Genomic DNA, 23,286 nt, shown 5'->3' on the forward strand with positions numbered 1-23,286 from the left:
CCAGTGTTGACATATGGATCGGAGACATGGACCATCTCCAAGGCAGATGAAAACCTTCTGCTTATATTTGAACGAAGGATCCTGAGAGGCATATTCGGTGGCATCTGTGAAAATGGTATTTGGAGGAGGAGGTACAACTACGAGGTATACCACAGATATAAACATATATTTGGTGGAAAAGACGTAGTATCTCTTATAAGAATAGGACGACTAAGATATGCAGGGCATCTAGCAAGATCACAGCATAACAACCCTCCTAGAAGAATCCTTATGTCACAACCTGTGGGAAGCAGAAATAGGGGTAGGCCAAAACTTAGATGGAAAGATGGTGTAGATGAGGATGGGAGAAAAATAGGCGCAGCAAACTGGCAACGGTTGGCAATGGATAGGACTGACTGGCGTAATAGACTTGGGAAGGTCGAAGCTCTTTCATAGGGCTGTAGCACCATTGATGATGATGAAATTTTTAATTAACAATTCAATTGTTGTTAAACTGTTCATTAAATTTCCATCGGCTTCTGGAATTATAATCTATACGAAACGAGCTTTTATATTACCAAGTTATTTAATTATTGATAAACAATTACTTATTTAAAATTTTAGTTGAAAATTAAAGATCTGTTGGAATAACTCGCATTTTTCGGGAAAAATTTTCGTCGAAGTAAATCGGAAAAAACACGTCTCTATGCAGAATTTAATTGCGATGAATTTTTATTTGGGTGTTTTTGATGTAAAGTTAAAATCTTTGGAGTTATAGGGCAAAAATTGAAAAAACACGATTTTCGGGCGCCATTTTGTTTATAAAAAAAGTAGCACAATATCTGCGGACTTTGCATACCTATATTATTAATATATTATACAATCATAAGATTCGATTCCAGCAATAAAATTGCTGGTAAAGAACTTTTCCCAAAAATGGTCTATTCTCCGATAATCTGCTCAGACTATAAAAGCAAGGAGTTAAGAAACAGAAGAAAGAATCTTGTGATATTCAACTCATACTGTCAAGATCTTTAAAACAACTCAATTGAGCTCTATCCAGACCTAAACACTGACTGTGCCAATTTCTAAATGTCAGTCTTCTTCTTCTACTCTAAGTGCTGTGTCCGTATTCAGACGTTGGCCGTCATCATGTTACAATTTCCTGAAACCTCTCTCTATCGACTGCTGCGCAAAATAATTGTTCTACTGTGGAGCTACACCATTGTCTAATATTACGCGGCCATGAAAGTTTCTTTCCGCCAATCCATCTCTTTTCCTCCAGATTTCCTTTTATTCTAAGGCGAAGTAGATGGTATGGTCCTTTTCATAGGCATTTTTCAGTGCGTCACAAATGATAGAAAAAAAAGGTAAATCCGTGATAATACACATTTATAACATTTATTCTAACATGACATTTTAGTTAAATCTGACAGTTGTCACATTTTATTTGCAATTTGGCATAAAAACAAATCAATTGTGTTTATTGCATTTATAAAATGGTATTTTCTTTGATTTGTATAGTCTTATAAATTGTACAGATTATATTACATATATTATATAATTCGTAAATAATTTTTTTTCGATTATAGCGCCATCTATCGACAACTAGAATAAATGTTATAAATGTCTGTAATCACGGACGTGCCTTTTTTTCTGTCACATACAATTTAATGCGTTAGAAAGAAATCGAAAAACTGTGACGCACTGAAAGATGCCTATGAGAAAAAGAATATTTAGGTCTTCTAATTATATGCTCGAAGTTTTCTCTTTATCTGCTCTTTACTTAAATGTCAGTCTAACGGTATGTATTGTAGAGTTCTGTCAATGTCTGTAAAGCTCCAATGTTTTTCTGCGATTACTCGATAACTTGTCAGAGTATCTGTAATGAAATGCTGTTGTAAGCTCTGGTCACACCAATAAATACTAAAACTCACATCTGTGTGTGCTACAATTATTTTCACATTAAGAGATTTCGTGTTAAAAAACATAAAATAAACATCTCGTTCTTTACTATCTAGGAAAACCGGTTAAATAAATAATTAAGTAAGAGAATACTTACAATAAAGAAAAACGTTGAAAGCCACAATATTTTGAGACTTTTTCGTCGGCTGAGAATGTCGTCCACAGTTCAAAAATTGTGCTATGTAACGTGTATTGGTCCTTTCAGGAGTCAACTGGTCTGAATCACTATACCTAAAAATCGAACTACTTATATTGCATATATCATGAGGACAAAATGGCTTGGTAATGTAGTTACTGGTCTAGATTTAGAACAACTGTGAAATCTCTAAACCATAAGTCGAGGCAAACAGATCCTAAAGCGATCATTTGTTAGTGATCATAGGCTTAACACTAGCCTATGGATTTTTTGGACTAAAATCCCTTCGTAAAATGGATAGTTATGGGTTTTCTAGATTGTTGGAAATCAAACGGTTGGATACTATCGATATTTTGTTATAGAAAGAGTAAAATTCCGTATCAAGGATAACGCACATATTAGTCCAAGATACGATATAAGGTCGATTTGCACCGATCTGTTTAATGGATAAAAATTATTGGATATGTAATTTAGCATGTTAACAATAATTACAAAAAACAAGGCTTGCCCGATCTAATCTTGTTATAACTATAATTAATTAATAATTAAAAAATGACATTTTTTTTATAAATTAAAAAAAAATTCGACCCTGGCAGATATTATTTCAGATTTTTTAGGTCATTCTAAACAAAAAAGGTCACGAGATGCGAAGCTCAAGGCTAGATATGAGGGAACTGAGTACAAATATAGAGCAAATAAACAGGCTAATAGTGATACCACTAGGCGATCGTCGTCAGTGTGCATACTAGCCAGCAAAGTTGACAAGTTTAACGCTGGATGATCTTAACAGACGGTCCTCAATGTCTTGGAAGACAAAGAGATAGTGGTAGCGACTTTTCTGAACGTAAAAAAGTATCTAAAATCTGGTTCAAGCGCCTGCTTTAAAGAGGCGTTTAAAGCAGAGGGGTATTTGGATTCACCTCTCAATGGATAAAGCAAATTCTAACGAACTGGGATATTGTATACTCCTAAAGTCATTATTGAGACTAGCGTAGAAAGTGGCATCAGGCTTTAAGACCAGTTTTTGAGAGGCTTTGGAACATCATCAGATAATCGGGCTAGAAGAAGAGCTTTATTGATAAAGAGAAGAACAATAGATCTGAAAAAGCTAGTACATTAAACTGTTGCCTCCCTAGTTGTATCTATATGACACGATGAAAATCACTATTCTGCTCGCTCATTCCAATTGCAAATTGATCAAAAGAACTTTAACTATTATACAGGGTGTTTGGTAAAGAATGGGCCATAGCTTAACCTTAGATTCCTTAGCTTAAAATAGGTGGATTTAAGCTAAATTACTTTAGTACGAAAGTTGATAATAACCGAAATACAGGGTGTCAAAGGTACTTTTATTTTAGTTATTCTTGAATATTTCGTGACAGGCATGTGATAAAAACACAAAATTTGGTAAGCTGGGATTTTTTGGGACGAGAAATCTAAATTTGCCACCAAAACTGGTACATTGTCCAGAGGGCGCCACATACGTCTTTCAGTGCTAATTTAATACGTTAAATTGTTTTATCCCCCACTCTACATACTTTTGTAATCAAAACTTTTATTCTCTTAAGAGCACACAGTAGCGATCAACAGGTAGCAACAAACGCGGTCCAAGATTGCGAAAGTTCTGCGAACTTTCAAAATTGAGGCAACAGTGCGTCGGTAATTCGACACTGACAGTGACGCTTATACTATCAAAAATTATTATTTTTATACACATAGGCGCGAAATGTTGCCAAGTCAGTGACGTTCGATTTCTTGTTATAAAAAAATCGGTTTTTAATAGTTCCAATGTGACACAAAATCTAGGCAAGGGATAAAAAAGTTTATGTGCAGAAAGTGTATTTTTTTGTTCTTCTTAATGGGGGTACAGGCTCCTTTTTTCAATATTTTATTTAGTTATAGAGTAATTTCCACATACTAACATATTTCTGAAATTGGGCTCTGTACCGCCATTCTTTATTATATTACGAATATGTGTGCCAAATATCTCGACAAAATATTCAAAATTAAAGCCGCAATCTTGGAACGCGTTTGTTGCTACCTGTTGATAGCTACTGTTTGCTCTTAATATTTTTACTTAAAAAAGATATACTACATTCATCTCGCTAAACTTAACCGTTTTCGAAATAAACGCATTTTAAATCTGCGATGCAACATAATTTTTTGCATAATATCATTGTAGTTACACCCGGAAAATAAACTTAAAACCATAATAATTGTGCCAGTTCTCATATTTATGTTATTGCATCGCACATTCCATTAGAAGAAATTTGCGATACATTTTTGGAAATTATTATGGCTTTAAGTTTAATTTTCGTGTGAAACTACTATGATATTATGCAAGAATTATGTTGCATCGAGGTTTAAAATGCGTTTATTTCGAAAACGGTTGAGTTTACCGAAATGAATGTAGTATATCATTTTTAAGTAAATATTATAAGGGACTAAAAGTTTTGATTCAAAAAGTATGTAGAGTGGGGGATAAAAAAAATTGAACGTATTAAATGACCGCTGAAAGACGTATGTGGCGCCCTCTGGGTAATACACTATTTTTGGTGGCGAATTTAGATTTCTCGTCCCAAAAAACCCCCGCTTAGCAAATTTTGTGTTTTTATCCCATGCCTGTCAGGAAATATTCAATAATAAATAAAATAAAAGTTTAACTTTGACACCCTGTATTTCGGTTATTATCAACTTTCGTACTAAAGTAAGTTAGCTTATATCAACCTATTTTAAGCTCAAGAATCTAAGGTTAAGCTATGGCCCGTTCTTTACCAAACACCCTGTATATTCCGCCACCATACAATAAACTAAAAGCACTATGATGGAGGTCCATCTTTAGATAAAAATTACCATTCATTTCTCTAGTTCTTATAAGAAGTTGGCCTGGCCATATTTGTAATCTACCTATTTGCCCAAAAACGTAAAGAAAGGCGACAAATACATAATAGTAAGCAAAAACGATTAAAACGATCACAAAACACTTACAGTTCGTTATCATCAGAATCCGAATTAACCCTCACTGGAGCGTACTGTCTCCTCTCCTCATCTGTATATCTAAGCAAAAATTACAAACATTAAATATGAGTCCATGCCAGCCAGAACCTCGTTGACTCAGTCTCATTAGATAGATACACATGAAGAGTACTCATAAACGATCTATACATCCAACCGATCCTATAAAGAAAGAATTGGATGAACATGAACTATAATTTTATCTATTTTTGTCGATATCGTCATCTTCATCATCAATGGGGTTACAACCCTTCGTGAGTCTTTATTGCGTTTACTATTACCTTCCATGTTTGTCGGTCCTGTGCCACTATTTTCCATTGTCCCACTGCAATTTTCTCCAAATCTACTCTGGCTGCGTCTTTGCGCCTCCCTTCGTTTGTCACGCGGTCTTTGCAAAGGTTATATTATATCACTTGAAGAATTTTACGTTCCCACATCCGCGATTTATTTACTTTTCTTTTTGTTAGCGTTCATGTTTCGCTTCTATACGCGACTGCTGGTCGTATTGTGGTCTTATATATCTATATTATTGCACCTCATGAGAGAAGTTTTGACTTTATTAGATATTGCATTGCAAAGAATGATCTGTTTCCCGACAAGAGACAATCGGAATAAAAAGTTTAAAGGCTGAGTACCACAATTAATCGTTCTAAATGTTTTGCTGAATTTCCGTTAACTTTTTCAGATGAATCGTGTTCAAATTCTAGGTATACTCCTTCTCAGAGGCATCATTCAGTGCGTCACAAGTGACAAAAAAAGGTAGGTGTGTGATACATTTTATATTTATTCCAGTTATTGATAGATGGCGCTATAATCGGAAATAAATATTTAGGTATTTACATAGTTGGTTTTTAATTCCTGGGTTTGCGGTCTGTTATAAATAAAACACTTGATTTTGCTTAGACGTTTCGGCTATTTGCCATTTTCATTTTCATTTACCTATTACATATCTATACGACTATAATTTAAAGTTCTTTTCAGTCTTTCAGTGTGTCATTAATGATGTAGTAGGTATATGATTTTAAGAATTTAGAGAATCATAGCATGACATTTTAGTTAAATCTGACAGTTGTCTGAATCGTATTCGTAATTTGGTATAAAAACAAATCAATTGTGTTTATTTTATTTATAAAAAGGAACCTTCTTTGATTTGTATAGTCTTATATGATGTATAGATTATAGTCGTATACACGATACTATAAATAACGAGATAGTATCTTCCCATAGTGCAAATACGTCCGAGTTTACGCATGATGACGTAACTGGAGACCGAAAGTTGAATTTGAATTCTTGTTAAAGTTAAATGGGATTTGTATAAATTCTGTGATGAAATTATTCAATTAGCAAAATAACATTGAAGTTCAATGTATTCGAAAAAAATTTAGTGTCGAGATTTCTGCCAAAGATAAAATATAAAATACACTTTGCTTACAACCGCGAACAATTCAAACTAATCGAACTTTACGAATGATTACGAACTTGTAGGTCTCCACTTACGTCACGACTTCAGGATGTGCAATATATTATGGTCATTTAGATAATACATAAATCATGTTTTGTTCGATTATAGTGCCATCTATCAACAACTAGAATAAGGGCCGGTTGTTCGAACGCTAATCAACAATCACTATCAAATATTTAATTACTGTCACCAAAACTGTCAATGTCAACTTTTATTGGGTTGCTGAAAACATAATTGATTAAAATTATGAGATTAGTTAATCAATTAACATAACAATTATTAACATAATTGATTAAGTAATTTCATAGTATGTTTTCAGCAACCCAGACAAAGTTGACATTGACAGTTGGTGGCAGTAATTAAATGTTTGATAATGATCATTGTTGATTAGCTTTCGAACAACCGGCCCTAAGGGCCGGTTGTTCGAACGCTAATCAACATTGATCACTATCAAATATTTAATTACTGTCACAACTGTCAATGTCAACTTTGGTTGGGTTGCTGAAAACATAGTTAATTATAATTATGAGATTAGTTAGTCAATTAACATAACAATTATTAACATAATTGATTAACTAATTTCATAATTGTCATCAATAATTATGTTTTCGGCAACCCAACCAATGTTGACATTGACAGTTGTGACAGTAATTAATTATTTGATAGTGATCAATGTTGATAAGCGTTTGAACAACCGGCCCTAAGGGCCGGTTGTTCGAACGCTAATCAACAATGATCATTATCAAATAATTAATTACTATCAATGTCAACTTTGTTTGGGTCGTTAAAAAGTCTGTGGAGTCTATAATAAATTAATATAACAATAATTATTAACATAATTAACAATAAATCTCATAATTGTAATTAATTATGTTTTCAGCAACCCAAACAAAGTTGACATTGACAGTTTTGGTGACAGTAATTAAATATTTGATAATGATCATTGTTGATTAGCGTTCGAACAACCGGCCCTAAATGTTATAAATGATTTTAATCACGGACGTACCTTCTTTTCTGTCACTTCCAACTTAATACGTTAGTAAGAAATCGAAAAACTGTGACGCAACTGAAAGATGCCTCTGAGAAGGAGCATATAAACAATCTTAGTATGATATTGCTTAAAAAATCTTAGGTCCGACTTATGACAGCAACTCTAAACACACCCTGACTAGAGTAGTCAGTACTTAATTTCCATATATCATATGTCATTTATCTCTTCTGTCGAGCTTCAAGTCATCTGTCATTTTCCATTTGTCTCTCCTATAATATTTCAAACGTGATTTCCAACCATCTGTTCTATTTGTCATATGTCAATTCTGATGTCATAATGTACAAATGTAATGTTAATACACAAATCGTTTAAAAATTCCCGTCTCGTGTATCTACCTAACGGCCCTACTGCCTTCATAGAATCATATAACAAGCACATTACGAAAAAAACTTTACAACATGGCAAGATATACTCTAAAATTAAAGAAAATCCTACCTCAAAAGTAATACACTAGCAGCTACTACTGTATAAGCCATTAGAGTACCAATGGACATCATATTGACGAGTTGCGCGAGATCGAATAAGGCTCCCATCAAACCTAAACAACAAAATTGTATCTACAAAAGTATGAACGTAGTGAGGAATCTTACCTGTCAGTACACCTGCTAGAATTGTGCCGATTACAGGTGTTTGAAATCGAGGATTAATCTTTCCAAGGAATTTGAACACTAGTCCGTCTGAAGCCATTGCGAAAATTATCCTGGGTAGAGGAAACATCGCTCCGAATAAGCTGAAAAAATATATAGAATTATAATATATGTTTCTCACTTGAACTTTTTCCAGAAAATTTTTGAGAGGTTAGGGATGAACATGAAGAATGTTTTCAACAAGCTATATCAAGTATGGAAAAAGATACCAAGGAAAATGGAGTCCGAGAATAATGGCTGACTATTGCTGAACATTTAAAAAGACATGTGCCAAAAGCAAAATAGTCACGAAAATCTCTCACAACCACCTTTTAATGTAGTAATTCTATATTTGTATAGATGTAAACTGGTAAAAAAATTATAATTTGATTGGACTGTCTGTCATAAGAAAACCATACGTGATAGAAAAAATCTATGTATTATCATTTTTGGATTCCCTGTAAAAAGTACTATAATTAGTCCAAGTAATGAAGCTTAAAATAGGACAAAACCTCGCAATTTTTACAGAACGGATCGATTTTCTTGAAAATTTGAGAATGAGAATAAGTAGTGGATAGTCCAAGGATCAAAATCTATATGAGGCCGAAAGGTGCTTTTACCATGGGGGTGGTTGCCATCCCACCTCGAGGGTGGAAATTTTTTATTTTGTTTTGGCCGCAAAAGTTGGTAAAAACATTCATTCTCAGCAAAAAACGTTCTATACATTTTTTTGATAAAATTGATAATTTTCGATTTATTCGCTATCGAAAGTGTTAGTTTTATATAAAAAAATCAATGTTTTTAATTAGTTTTCTGCTAATAACTCAAAAAGTTTTCAATTCATCAAAACAAGTTTGCTTAACAAAAATGTACCTTTTGAAAAAATAAACAAAACCGTTTTTTTTTAATTTTCTTTAAGACCAATAGTAATCAAGCTATACTTTTTTATATGTTAGCTCTTCTTCGTCAAATGATAGATATTGTAGTTTCAAAGTCAAAAGACTAGAAAACTATGCATTTTTCGAGAATAACTTGTTCAAACTAATTTCATCATCATCATCATTCTCTTTGCCTTATCCCTATGCGGGGTCGGCTTCCCTAATTGCATTTCTCCACACAATTCTATCTTGGGCCATATCAATGTTAATCCCCTTTACCAACATGTCCTGCCTTATCGTCTCCCCCCAGCTCTTCTTTGGTCTTCCTCTCCTACTCCTTCCAGGAATCTGCACTTCAGCTATTCTTCGTATTGGGTGGTTAACGTCTCGACGTTGAACATGACCAAACCATCTTAACCTATGCTCTCTCATTTTGGCATCAATTGGTGCCACACCTAGACTTCCCCTAATATACTCATTTCTAATTTTATCCTTCTTTGTCACTCCACTCATCCATCTAAGCATTCTCATTTCCGCCACATGCATTCGCTGTTCCTCTTTCTTTTTCACTGCCCAACATTCAGTTCCGTACATCATAGCTGGTCTTATGGCTGTTTTATAGAATTTTCCCTTCAGCTTCATTGGAATTTTTCTGTCACACAACACACCACTCGCTTCTTTCCACTTCATCCATCCAGCCCTAATTCTACTGCATGCATCTCCATCTATTTCTCCATTACTCTGTAATACCGATCCTAGGTACTTAAAACTATTGCTTTTTACAATCATTTCACCATCCAAAGATACCATTTTATTTGTAGTAGCTCCATCTTTAAATGAACATTCCAAATACTCTGTTTTTGTCCTACTAAGTTTTAAACCTTTTTCCTCCAGAGCTTGTCTCCACTGTTCCAGTTTTTGTTCTAAGTCTCTTTCACTATTTCCTACTAACACGACATCATCAGCATACATTAAGCACCATGGAATGTTACCCTGTATTTTCGCTGTTATCTGGTCCAAAACTAATGAGAATAAATACGGACTAAGCACAGAACCTTGATGCAATCCTACTTTCACATGAAATTTATCAGTCTCTCCCACACCTGTCCTAACACTAGTCGTTACTCCCTCATACATATCCCTCACAATCTTTACATATTCTCCAGGGACTCCTTTCTTATTGAGTGCCCACCACAGAATCTCTCGAGGAACTCTATCATATGCTTTCTCAAGATCAATGAATACCATATGAGCGTTTGTTTCTTTACTCCTGTATTTTTCCATCAACTGCCTTATAATGAAAATTGCATCTGTTGTTGATCTACCCTGCATAAAGCCAAATTGATTCTCGGATATTTCGGTTTCTTCACGTATCCGTCTATCAATTACTCTTTCCCATATTTTCATGGTGTGGCTAAGCAGTTTTATAGCCCTGTAGTTTGTACATTGTTGTATATCTCCCTTGTTTTTGTAAACAGGTACCAGTATACTGCTTCTCCATTCGTCTGGCATTTGTCCAACTTCCATAATTCTATTAAATAGACCTGCTAGCCACCTTGCTCCTGTCTCTCCCAATGCTCTCCATACTTCCCCAGGAATATCATCTGGTCCTACCGCTTTTCCTTTCTTTATTTTTTGAAGCGCTTGAGCCACTTCCTCGTTGGTTATTTTGGTGACCATTGCTGCTACTGTCTCCGTTGACTCTACAGGCTGTCTGTCAAATTCTTCATTTAATAAGCTGTCAAAGTACTTTCTCCATCTCTTTTTGACATCCCTTTCGTGAACTAGTATTTTATTATTTTCATCTCGGATACATCTAATCTGATTAAAATCTTTTGCTTTCTTTGCTCTCTGTTTGGCTATTTTATATATCTTCGTTTCGCCTTCCCTGGTATCAAGTTGATCGTATAGGTTTGAATACGCTTCTGCTTTAGCTTTTGCTACTGCTACTTTCGCTTTCTTTTTGGCGACCATATAGTTTTGAAGATCTATGTCCGATCTGGTTTCTTGCCACTTTTTATATAATTTTCTCTTCTCTTTTATGTTTCCTTGTACTTCATTTGACCACCACCAAGTCTCTTTATCTTCAAACTTCTTTCCTGACGTTTTCCCAAGTATTTCAATAGCCGTCTCTCTAATAATATTGGCCATTTTTCTCCAAATTGTGTTAGGGCTTCCTTTCATGTTCCAACATATTTTTTCTACTATTCTTTCCCTGAATAGACCTTCCTTCTCATCTTTTAGCATCCACCACTTGATTTTTTGTGGTCCTCTCCGATATTTTTGTTTAGTTTCGCTTTTTACTTCGATGTCCAGAACAAGCAGCTTATGTTGTTGGCTTACTGTCTCACTAACTATTACCTTGCAGTCCTTGCATTCACGTATGTCTTCTTTCCTTATCATGAAGTAGTCTATTTGGGATTGATGTTGTCCACTTTTGTAGGTAATAAGTTGAGTTTCTCTCTTTTTAAAGAATGTGTTAACAATCGCCATATCCAATGCTGTTGCTAATTCTAGCATGTCATCTCCAGCTTCATTTCTAGTTCCAAAGCCTAATCCCCCATGTATTGTTTCATATCGTGTCTTGGCTTGGCCCACATGTGCATTGAAATCACCTCCTATTATAACTTTCTCCTCCGCTGGAATATCACTCAGTATGTCTCCCAATTGATCATAGAAAGCTCTTCTTTCATTCTCACCCAGACCTGTTTGAGGAGCATACACACACACAACATTCAATACCTCTTTATCAATTACAAATTTCACTGACATCATTCTATCACTCGTTCTTACAACATCTACTACGTTATCTTTCATTTCACTATCAGCAATTATACCAACTCCATTTCTAGTGTTACTACTCCCTACATACCACAATTTATATCCATCACCTAGTTCTTTCGCCCTTTGTCCTTTTGTTCAAACTAATTTAAGGTATTTAAAAATATCTATCTCCAGGAATAAAAAAGTCTCTAGCTCAAAAATTAAGTGACTTGTAATAAAAAGAATGTCAGTCCCTATTTTTTTTTCAGCGAAAAAGTGATCGGAAAAATCCCCTAATCACCACCCTAATTAAAATTAGTCTTTGATCTTATTTGGTCTTCTTTATTGTGTATTCTTAATAGGTTCTAGAAGTTTGACTGGCCTAGAATGATTAGTTAAAAAAAATGGAGTTAAAAGCGAATAATGAATTTTTGTAGTTTGGTAAAAAATGCCCTTTTCTTCAGAATAGAAAGATTAGCATCAGAGATACGAAAAAATATTTCACTATGAAATTGTAGCTTATTTAAGTCCCAAGAACCTGATTTGCAAAAAATTTTTCTAATGTAAAAATTGTGTGATCTATTGACAATTAAAACTTTTAATAACATTCAAAAACCACCTTTACCAACTCTTTCAAAGTCACCTCTTTTTGTAACTGAGGATTTTAAAAGGATTTAATAACGATAGTATGGAAGATCTTGTAAAATCCTACAAAATTCTTTTTTACCAAACTTTCTAAGATAGAAAATAAAAAAGTTACGGTTGAAAAATCAATATATTTTTTTGAAAAAAAAAAAGGAGAAATCTAATGTGAAGCATACTAGTGTAAGTTAGCGGTGTTTTTAGTCATTGGCGTTATTCATTCTTGTTTATTTATGTATTATTAATAGATTCTAGAAATTTGACTGGCTTAGAATGATTAGTTTTTAAAAAATTGGAGTTAAAAGCGAATAACGAATTTTTGTAGTTTGTAAAAAATGCCATTTTCTTCAGAATAGAAAGATTAGCATCAAAGATACGAAAAAATGTTTAAATATGAAATTGTAGGTTATTTAATTCCCAAGAAGATGGTTTGAAAACACTTTTTCTATGGCAAAAATTGAGTGAATCGTAAATGAGTATATCGAAAAACATTGATTTTTTCGCTATAAAACTAACGAACTTTCGATAGCGAATAAATCAAAAACTATAAATTTTATCAAAAAAATGTATAGAATGAATGTTTTTACCAACTTTTGCGGTCAAAATATAATAATCCATGGTAAAAGCGCCTTTCGGCATCATATAGATTTTGATAATTGGACTATCCACTACTTATTCTCAAATTTTCAAGCAAATCGATCGATCGATCATTCTGTAAAAATTGAGCAGTGAAAAGCTTCGGTTCCTGGACTAAATAATCAGTGAATACAACTTCTGGGACAAAATATTATATATTTTTTTGTTAACCAGTGTTAATTATTAAGATGAGAAATAAGCCACAATTAAATTGAAAAAATAATTTTATTAACGTTTCAACGCCCAAATCGGGTGTCGTTATTTATTTATTTCCCATCTAAATAGTTAATTATAAAAATGCCACAAGGAAATAGCTTCAGAACAACATTAACCAGTGTTATCAGTTCTTCCTTCATAAGTGCACCGATTATAGCAAATGTTATATGTTTAATTACCTGGCCAATAAACCACAAGTCCCTCCAACAGCGACAACCCATTTGGCCCAACCCCAGCCGATTTGATCGAAAGCGTATGGTATCGATGCTCTAGCGTCCTAAAATTGTTTAAAAAAAATTAAAAGCCTGTAACATAACTTCTTATTAAACTTGAAAATATCAATATCAAACACAGCATTATTTGTACAATTAAAGCATGTATAGTCCGTCTAATTTACTTACCGTTGCACGTCATTATCTACATTAGAGGGACATTGTTGCCCAATTACAAAAGATTCTTTAAATCAAATACATCACATAATTTTTGCGGAAGTGGATTATACAGCAAAACAAATTAATATTCAATGTAAATAAATAAAAACTTTAGAAAAATAAAACAAGAATTAAGTTATAATCTTACGTTAAAGTACATAATAAAAACAGTAAATATAATAAAACAAATACTTATAGCAAAGAATATAAACAAATATGAAGTGTCATCACCGCAACTGTCAAATAAATGTTACCAATTTATGCCAAAATATCACCTTCGTTCTATTACAGTTACAGTGTATTCCGAACAAAAATTTGCTTCATAAAAACGCTTTATAATCCATATATACAAATTAAATGAAACATATTATTGTGTATAGAAATCTTTAAATATTATTTCTACGCGTATATAATAAAATATGTCTAGTGGCTGTAATGCCAATGTACTCGGCAAAGTGATTCTAAAAAAGAACACACCTACCGCCTAAATATTTCGTGTTGGTATCATGTGACGTCACGGGCTATGACGCGGATGACATGCAACGGTAAGTAAATTAGATGGAGTATATGTATCTATGTAAAATTATTAAAATAATTTCGGGGTTACCAGTTGGACAGGTGAGAAGTGAGATGCTATTATTTAGGTCTCCCTCGGCCTTCTTTGTTCCGGCAATTCGTTGGTTTGCAAATTTTAGAAACCACGAAAGTGGTACCAGAAGATTGGTCCCAATAGTTTTATTTTTGATATTGTTTATTATTTTAAAATCAATGGGAAAATCCCAGTAGCTGGCTGTATACTAGAGTAGTTCGAAAAAAAACTTTTTTTCTTATTTCAGATCGCTATAGTGCGCAAAAATTGCCATTGGTATAGACTTAAAAAAACCACTCATTATTATTTTTTAATTAATTTGTCTTCCGGTCGCGCAATGCCATCGAAGTTAGCAAAAATTGTGAAAAACCTTAATTTTTCAAATTTTTTTTTAAACAGGCCAGATGGTTTTAATTGCGTTCCTATACCATGAATTAACTACTAAAAGTATGTAAAATCAATATAAATGCACTTATTATAAATCTGCTTCATATCTTCCAGTCGCGCAACGTAATACAAAATGAGTAAAATTAGTAGTTTTTGCAAAATTTTAAAGTTTGACTGTTTAGTACAATTGAATCATACGACTTTTAGAGATGCTATAGTTTAATTCAATTACAATAATATATTTAAAATCCAAACATCTAAGATACATTTTGATATTCAAGTGGAATTAGGTCGCGCAGCTTCGTTAAAAACAGCAGACTACCGAGAGGCGAGGCGAAAGTGACGAATGCCAGCGAAGCTCGCGCAGCCACAAATAGAGATACATGTGGGAAGACCTCTACAATGGAGTATTTGTCTTCTCCATTACAACGACCTGCCATTCCGCCACCTTTTTCAACACTTAGATGGAAATACTTCTTCTTCTTTAAGTACCGTGCCCAAATTTTTAGGCGTGGGTAGCTTCCATAACAATTTGCCGATATCTTTCTCGATCTTGTGCGGCATGTAACAATTGATCTGCTGATAAGCCAGTCCATTGACGAAGGTTTCGAAGCCATGAATATTTCTTTCGACCAATTCCTCTGGAAATACAACAGGCACTATAGGATATCCGGACCGACTGGAAAGGCCCTACCTGATTGTGAAAGATGTGGTTCTAATATAGCTGGCTAATACACGACATCACGTCGACCACTACACTCCCTCCGGGGGTTCAGGATTGAAGAGAGAGAATATAGCCGTCTCTGGAACTGTGTCCACATTACTTGAAGCTACAGTCACTAGTTTAACGCATCTTTCAACTGCCTGTGTATGGCATGGCTAAGTATCTATACTCATAACAGGCTTAAAGTCATTGCTCACATACTGTTTTATCTCTTCATTAGTCAATGTTCTCAGCAGTAGAGGGGTAAGTGTACTGGTGTTCCATTTGATAATTTCGTAATACTATTTAGCTTCAAAGTTTAAGTTTGGTGGTTTAAAGATTCTGATAGAGTCACTTTCAGATATTGCTTGCTTTTCCTATCATGATACACCTAAAGCCCAGCTCTCGGATATGGTTTCTGTCATCAGTTACCATAGCCAGAAGTAAATCTTCGTGATGGGCAAAGTAAGCATTCCGTTGTAAAACGGGATCAACAACGTGAAGAAGCTCTTCTGGTAAGTACCTTAAATATTCAATGATTTTGTAATCATGTCTACGCCCATCTGTGAATTTGTGGTTTATTTTTGTGGCAAACCACATAGGCATATTATAACATTTGAGAATGAATGTGACAATCTCTCTCAGATTTTCAGAAGGGTTGGACACACTGATGTATAAACGCAAAACTCGGTTTGCAGTAGTAAGCCATCTTGAATGTGACGTTGGGATAGGATCACGTACCCACTGATACGTCTTTCCACTTGAATATCAAAATTTATCTTATATGAGTGGATTTTAAATATATTATTGTAACTAGATTAAACTATACCATTGATTAATGACTACATAGATACCTCACCTTTAAGTAAAACCGAATTCAGTGTTAAACTCCGCCCACTTACACCTCTTTGCCCCTCAAGTCTAAGTACTAACTGGCTGGACGGTGGCGACATTTATTGAAATTTTTGCCAAGATTGAAAAATAAATTTGAGTCGCTTGGCTGGCGTAATAGACAACGATATAAGGGTAGTATTCAGCATCTTAACAAATAATTTTAACGCGATTGTAATCTCTATTTTGGAATTCCGATTTTACTTCAGATAAAACGCTAAAAATTGATTAATAAAAATAGAGAAGAGGTTTCTTAAAAATTATTTAATTATTAATACACTACAAAAAAACAACAAAATAGAAAATACATAATAAAATTAGCAGTAATAATTCACATGTAAATTATTTTTTGCAATTTGTAAAAGAATGATATTTTCAGAACTAATGCGAAATAAACTATTTGCAGTTGATATACAGAATTTCTTTCCAGATCTAACCCATTCACCCCAGGTAAAATATTGCAAAACCTCCGAATTTTAAAGAATCCATTGGATTGGCATGAAATTTGGTATACATATATCTTGATAAAATGACAGGGAATTTCCAACATATAAATAGTTGAGGGCCATCTGCCTAGGAACAATAGGTAAAAGCTAATAAACGGACAGGATTAGAAAGTTTAAAACATCACTAATTAGATCATATTTCAAAACAAAGTAAATAAGTATATTTGAATATTAATTCTTTTCAAACTAAGATAGTAAAATTAAAATTTTAGGAAAAAAAGATATTTATTATTTCTTGTTCTCAAGAAGTACTTTCATTATTGACAATATCGAAACATTTTATTATTAATAGTCTAGAACAATTAAAACCACGTTCATGTTTATATGAAAGTACTTTAAAAATGAAGGTATATTACTCTTGAGAAGAATTAATACTTTTTAACAAACTTGGTATACGACTCATAATATTTGACATCTGATTCTTTCATTTTGAGTTTTAGGACGTGCAAGTTTTTATCAATAATACATTTTTCCCTAAACTGAATAAAAAAGTTTCCATATGATTCCAAGGTTTTAAGACATACTGATATTGTTTTCCTGATATTATAAAATACTTGTTAATATCTACTGTATATATAAACTAAAGCTAATAGTGTAGTTTAACATTCAGTTGAGTCCACGATTATTTACCCGTGCGTCATTAATACCTGACGAGATAAAACACATACTTTTGATCTAGCATCATTCTCTTTCACGCATGAAACTAAATACAAACCAGCTACCGCCTGTTATTAAGTAAAAACACATGTTTTTTATGAACGCACTAGACTAACTCTATTGCGCACAATAGAGAAAAAATTTTCTAGAGGATTTTGGTTCAGAAAAGATGTTAAAGATATGACACATTATATTATTTTTGAAGTTCCTCCCACAAACATAAAACTGACAAAATGGTCCACTGAAAGCCGTGTAGACAGTGAATATTATTTCTCTCTTTTTGATTTTCAAAAACTTTAATTTTTTTAAAATATTCTAAACCTGCTTTTAAGTTTTCAGTTGACTTGCTTAAAGTTGACTTGCTTAAAGTTGACATTGGCTTTCTGTTTGGATTACTATCACTGCAATATTTGCTGTTAAGACCATCAAAAATATTATTTATATTTTTCAAAAATTCGGCAGTAAGAGAAGCCGTTTTGGTGTGTAACTGCCCTACAGACATTGCTGTTGATATTGCTGAGGCAATTGAGTTGGAAAAAATTTGTGCTGCTAATTTTACACGCATTTTTTGAAAATTATTAGGGTTTATATGAACGTTTGTCATTTTCACCATGCATCGGGCTCTCACACTGGTTCTATCGATGTTGTATGTGTATTAAATATCTTGCCACGATATTTGTTTAGAATCGGCAAAACACTTCAACTTTTTGTTAAGAAAATTATTTCTTAGACTTTTTAATAAGTGGGGTGTATCGAACACAGTGAAAATCCTCTGATTTCCTATTTCTATTGCAGCCTGATCCTTACATGCGCCTAACAGCTTAAATAAAGCTCTATTATTAGATGCTTGATCACACAACACTTTTGGTATATACCCAATATTTTGTAATTTTGAAACAACTTCAACTACAATGTTTTTTAAGTTGTCGCTATGTATTGGTCCACCTGTAGCAAGCCGCGTAGCCTTATGTAGCAAGCTGCGCATCATGAAAACCAAACCTGTGTTGGCAAGTTTGTTTGTTCTGTTCTTTCTAAAGCACCTAAATCTTGAAACCCTTCTATAATGTCATCTAATTTATTGTACTCCAATTGTTTTTTCAAAGAAATTTCATCAAACATTAACACACAAATTTTTTCCCACTCATCCATTGTCTCTACTTTTTTCTTCAACTTGTCAATTAAGGAAATGTTTAAACCAGTTCTTAATTTTATGACACGCAACCAAGTTTGAATTGTTTTTAGTGAAGGTAAGATAAAGTTAAGAGATCTAATTAAAAATTTTTAACAACTAGGAGACTTATAATAAATGACCAGAGCTAAATCCTTTTCATTGTGACTCCATTGTGAACGAGTTTTGTGTGAAAACTGCATATTAACAAAAGTGTGCACGTATATGTGTGTGATGTCCTTTGGCATACACATAGCTAACAAGTCAAAAAAAAGTGATATTGTGCCGATATGTGCTTTTGCCCTGGGGGTGGTTTTCACCCCCTCTTATGGGTGAAAAAATATTCGTCCAAAGAAAGTAAGGAAATGGATAAACTGGCTAATTTTAAGTAACTTTTGTTCAATAGAGTTTTTTCACTAAGTCAATACTTTTCGAGTTATTTGGCAGTGACTATGTTCATTTTTTCAACAAAATAACCACGCTTTTAGACGGTTTTTCGCAAATAACTCAAGTAGTAAGTATTTTGTCGAAAAAACATTCCTAGCAAAAATATAGCCTGTAAAAAATTTAAAAAAATGGTGTATATATCACGTCTCTACACCTAGTAGAAGCAGAGTTATAGCTAATGAAAAGTAGGTTCATATTCGTCAAATTCCAAATGGAATATTTTAACGTGAAATAACCAAAAATGAAGCACATTTCGTGGAAAACTCATTACAACTTATTTAAAGTGTTTAAAAATCTTCATTTTTGTTTTACAAAAAAAAAATTCTAGCATCAAAATTAAACAAGTTACGCTCAAAATAAAGTTAGTCCCTTTTGGTTTTGGTAAAAAAATCGAGAAAATCACCCCCTAATTAGCATCTTAAATGAACTTAATCGTTACGACTTCACAAGTTTCTTGACTTGTGTATATATTGTTTATATGATCTGTAAGTTTCATCGGTTCAAAGTCCTTATTATTGAAAGGGCTGTAGTTAAAAGGGGTTGAACGAGTCACTGATTACGAATGTATGCAAATTTAGAAACACCAAATCTTAATCAATTTTTGTCTAACAGAAAAACAAAAAAATACATGATATTCAGAAAAGCAAATCTGACTATTTTTGTTTTTCGAGATTTTTGGTATCTCTAACAATTTTTAAGTTATTTTGAAAAAAAGCATATTTTTCAAAATTTAAATTTTTAAAAATTTTACTTTACAGATCATATAAACACAACATAAGTAAAATAATTTTTGGAGCGGTGACGATTAATTTAATTTAAGTTGCTAATTAGGGGGTGGTCCTCCCGATTTTTTTTTGCAAAAACACAAGGGACCAACTTTATTTTGAGCGTAACTTTCTTAAATTTAATGTTAGAAACTTTTGTAAAAACAAAAATAAAGCTTTTTTTAAACACTTTAAAAAAGTTATAATGGGTTTTCCCCAAAAAGTGCTTAATTTTTTGGATATTTCTCGTCGAAATATTCTATTTGCAATTTGGTGAATATGAATCTATTTTTCATTGGCTATAACTCTGGTTCTACGAGATCCAGAGACCTAACGCGTACATAATTTTTTTTTTACTTTTTTATAGGCTATATTTTTGCTAAGAACGTTTTTTTCGACAAAATACTTATAGGTCTGGATACCGCGTATGAAAAAAAGTTGATTAATAGCAAGCTGAAAATTTGTTAATAGCTTAAGGGTGTCTAGTCGGACAAACTTTGATATATGGGAACACTGGAACTGGGGCAGTTTTAATTGTGGAACAGCTTAAAAATTTGGAACGGTCAGACCACGAAAACGGCACATTTATTTTGTCCGACAGAACAGACTTAAACTCTCCGAACAGAGGTTACACTCTCATGCAAAAATCAGACTGATATTTATCACCTGTCATAATTCTCTAATAGAACTAATAGAATAATAAAGCTCTATAGAACAAAAGTTACTTAAAATTAGTCAGTTTACCCATTTCCGGACTTATTTTGGACATCTATTTTTTCACCCAAAAGAGGGGGTGAAAGTCACCCCAGGAAAAAAGCACACATCGGCACAATATCACTTTTTCTCTTTGACATGTAAGCTATACGTATGCCAAATTTCATGTCAATCCAAGCGGTTCTTTAAAATTTAGACCAAAAACCGTGAAAGAATGGTTACGTCTTTCAGGGGAAATTTAAAGAAAGATATATTATTATTTGTTCCATCTTTTGATGCCATTTTATCTAAAATGTGAGTCCTTTTTTTTTAAATTTTGCTATAACTTGTCACAACACTTGTCACAGATAATACACCTATAGGGTAAGTTCGGCCCTGACACTACTCCTACCTCCTCGCAAGTCAGAGAGGGAATGAGAAATATCGATACGGTTTTCGAGTAGCGCCATCTAGTTGTTCATACGTCTTTCGGTTACCAAGAGGTGAGCTATCTAGAGGAATATTTATAATCAATGACTATACCATCTCTAAAAGTCGTATGATTAAATTGTACCAAACACTCAAACTTTGAAATTTTGCAAAAACTACTAATTTTACATTATGTTGCGCGACCGGAAGATATGAAACAAATGTATAATAAGTGCATTTATACTGATTTTACATACTTTTAGTAGTTAATTCATGGTACAGGAACGCAATTAAAATCATCTGGCCTGTTAAAAAAATATATGAAAAATTAAGGTTTTTCACAATTTTTGCTAACTTCGATGGCATTGCGCGACCGGAAGACAAATTAATAAAAAAATAATAATTATTGCTTTTTTCAAGTCTACACCAATCGCAACTTTTGCGCACTATAGCGATCTGAAATAAAAAGTTTTTTTTGAACCACCCTACTGCATACCATAGTTTAAAAACTCATACAAAAGTAAAACTTCAAGTTGTACATTGGTATAAAATCGTTTATTAAAAAACTTCATAAAATGTCATCCAAATGGATTGCAAAACGTTTTCGTTCTAAATTAGAACATCATCAGTGCCTAGAATGAAGTATTTCCACGTTAGATTAAAACAAAAAGTAAAAATTGTGACTGTTAATAAGAAAAACATGTGGAGAAACTAGCACACTATTTAAAGTGGTAACCTCATAATATATAGTTTACATTGTATTGTTTAATAAAATATGGTGACTACAAGTCGATGTTAATAGATTAAATTATATACAATATGCTCAAAGGGTAACATGTTTCTCTGCTCGAAAAAATGCTAGGTACTTGCCAGTTCAATGCCAGGCACAGACCAATTGAGAAAGTAGGAAATAGGCATTCATTATGACGAGAGTGACATGACAAGACAGGATAAAGCCAATGTTTGGTTAAGAACTTCAAAAAAAGTAGTTTTAATTTTGGATTTTAGTTAAACTGTAATGGTTGTTAATAAATGTCTGAAAATGAAAATTTAAGTATTAGAATCTATTTGAATCGTTTTGCAATTCATTTGGATGACATTTTATGAAGTTTTTTTGAAGTTATACGTCTGTAGGCGCGATTGAGAGTAAAATTTTATTATACATTCTGGGCGCATGCGCACACAGACAGGTGTGATTAACTTCCTGGCTTGGATACGTTCCTGATTGATTACTATTGTTCCATTATGTGTTCTTAAAAATTCGGTGACTGTTTCTTCAGTAGTAAAATATATGCAAATACGATCATTTACAATCCTGGAAATGGCGAGAATTTTATTGGGATCGACCTTAGTTGCTATGGCATTTAAATAATCATCAATTTTAGTATTTGGAAGTGAATTTAACAAAATGGCTTGGTTTTTGCTTGGGAATTTGTTAGGTTGATTCAGAGCGGTTGAATATAATTTTGATTGATTGGATGGATTAATGACATCTTGAGAATTTTGAAGTTCAGAAGTTCTCTACTCTGAAATTTCCTGCATATTGGGCCTATGTTGCCTGATTACATCTCTGATACTTGGACAGGTTCATTAGTAATTAAGCTACTTAATTACCTCAGTACTGGTATTTATAACCGTTGTTTACTGTTTGTTGATTAAATAATAGTAAAAAAACTGGTCTAACTTATAGTTTGATCCCAAAATTATTTTAAGCACTATATAATACACTATTACATAATACATTATAACATAATTATAACATAATACTATAATACACTTTGATAATTTTCTAACAAATAAAACCACCTTAATTTTGATAAAAACTAAGAGCTAATCGGAAACACTGTTTACTAGTTAAGAAACCAGTTTCCAACAAAATCGTTTCGTATATTTTGTTAAATATATCTTCCTCGAATGGTGCTGTAAAATAAAGACTTACTAAAAGAGGTACTAAAATACACCTGCCTGCAGATAATAAGGTACCATCAACGTAAGTATCGTCGAAATACCGAAGTAAGCCAAGAACACGATGCCAAGTGACACTATGATCGCGATAGGAATGGCTTTTCTCGGATTCCTAACCTCTTCTCCGGTGGTGGCGATGCAATCGAATCCTATGAATCCGTAGAAGCAGGTGGCGGCTCCGGCGATGGTTCCCTCCAGGCCGAAAGGAAAGAAGCCGCCCTCGCCAATGTTTGTTGCGTTCGTTGTATTACTCGGTTGTATGTTCCAGTTTTTGAAATCAGCTACCA

The 23,286-nt window shown here is 33.3% G+C and overlaps 1 protein-coding gene across 3 annotated transcripts in view; it reads right to left on the minus strand.

Moving 5' to 3' along the window:
* The window catches only part of LOC114343386 (high affinity cationic amino acid transporter 1), a 90,163-nt gene that overhangs the window by 21,483 nt on the left and 45,394 nt on the right, over positions 1-23,286 (minus strand). The window contains exons 6-11 of one of the 3 annotated variants that reach the window (XM_050648915.1): positions 23,000-23,280; positions 13,549-13,646; positions 8,199-8,338; positions 8,044-8,146; positions 5,069-5,137; positions 2,042-2,175 (exon numbers count right to left, since the gene is read on the minus strand). In XM_050648915.1, the coding sequence (XP_050504872.1) occupies positions 2,042-2,175; positions 5,069-5,137; positions 8,044-8,146; positions 8,199-8,338; positions 13,549-13,646; positions 23,000-23,280 (825 nt within the window). Of the gene's footprint in view, positions 1-2,041; positions 2,188-5,068; positions 5,138-8,043; positions 8,147-8,198; positions 8,339-13,548; positions 13,647-22,999; positions 23,281-23,286 lie in introns of all 3 variants that reach the window. The other 2 variants (XM_050648914.1, XM_050648916.1) reach the window with 2 other exon arrangements.

Source organism: Diabrotica virgifera, chromosome 4 (genome assembly GCF_917563875.1).
Source record: "Diabrotica virgifera virgifera chromosome 4, PGI_DIABVI_V3a".
Lineage (NCBI taxonomy): Eukaryota > Metazoa > Arthropoda > Insecta > Coleoptera > Chrysomelidae > Diabrotica > Diabrotica virgifera.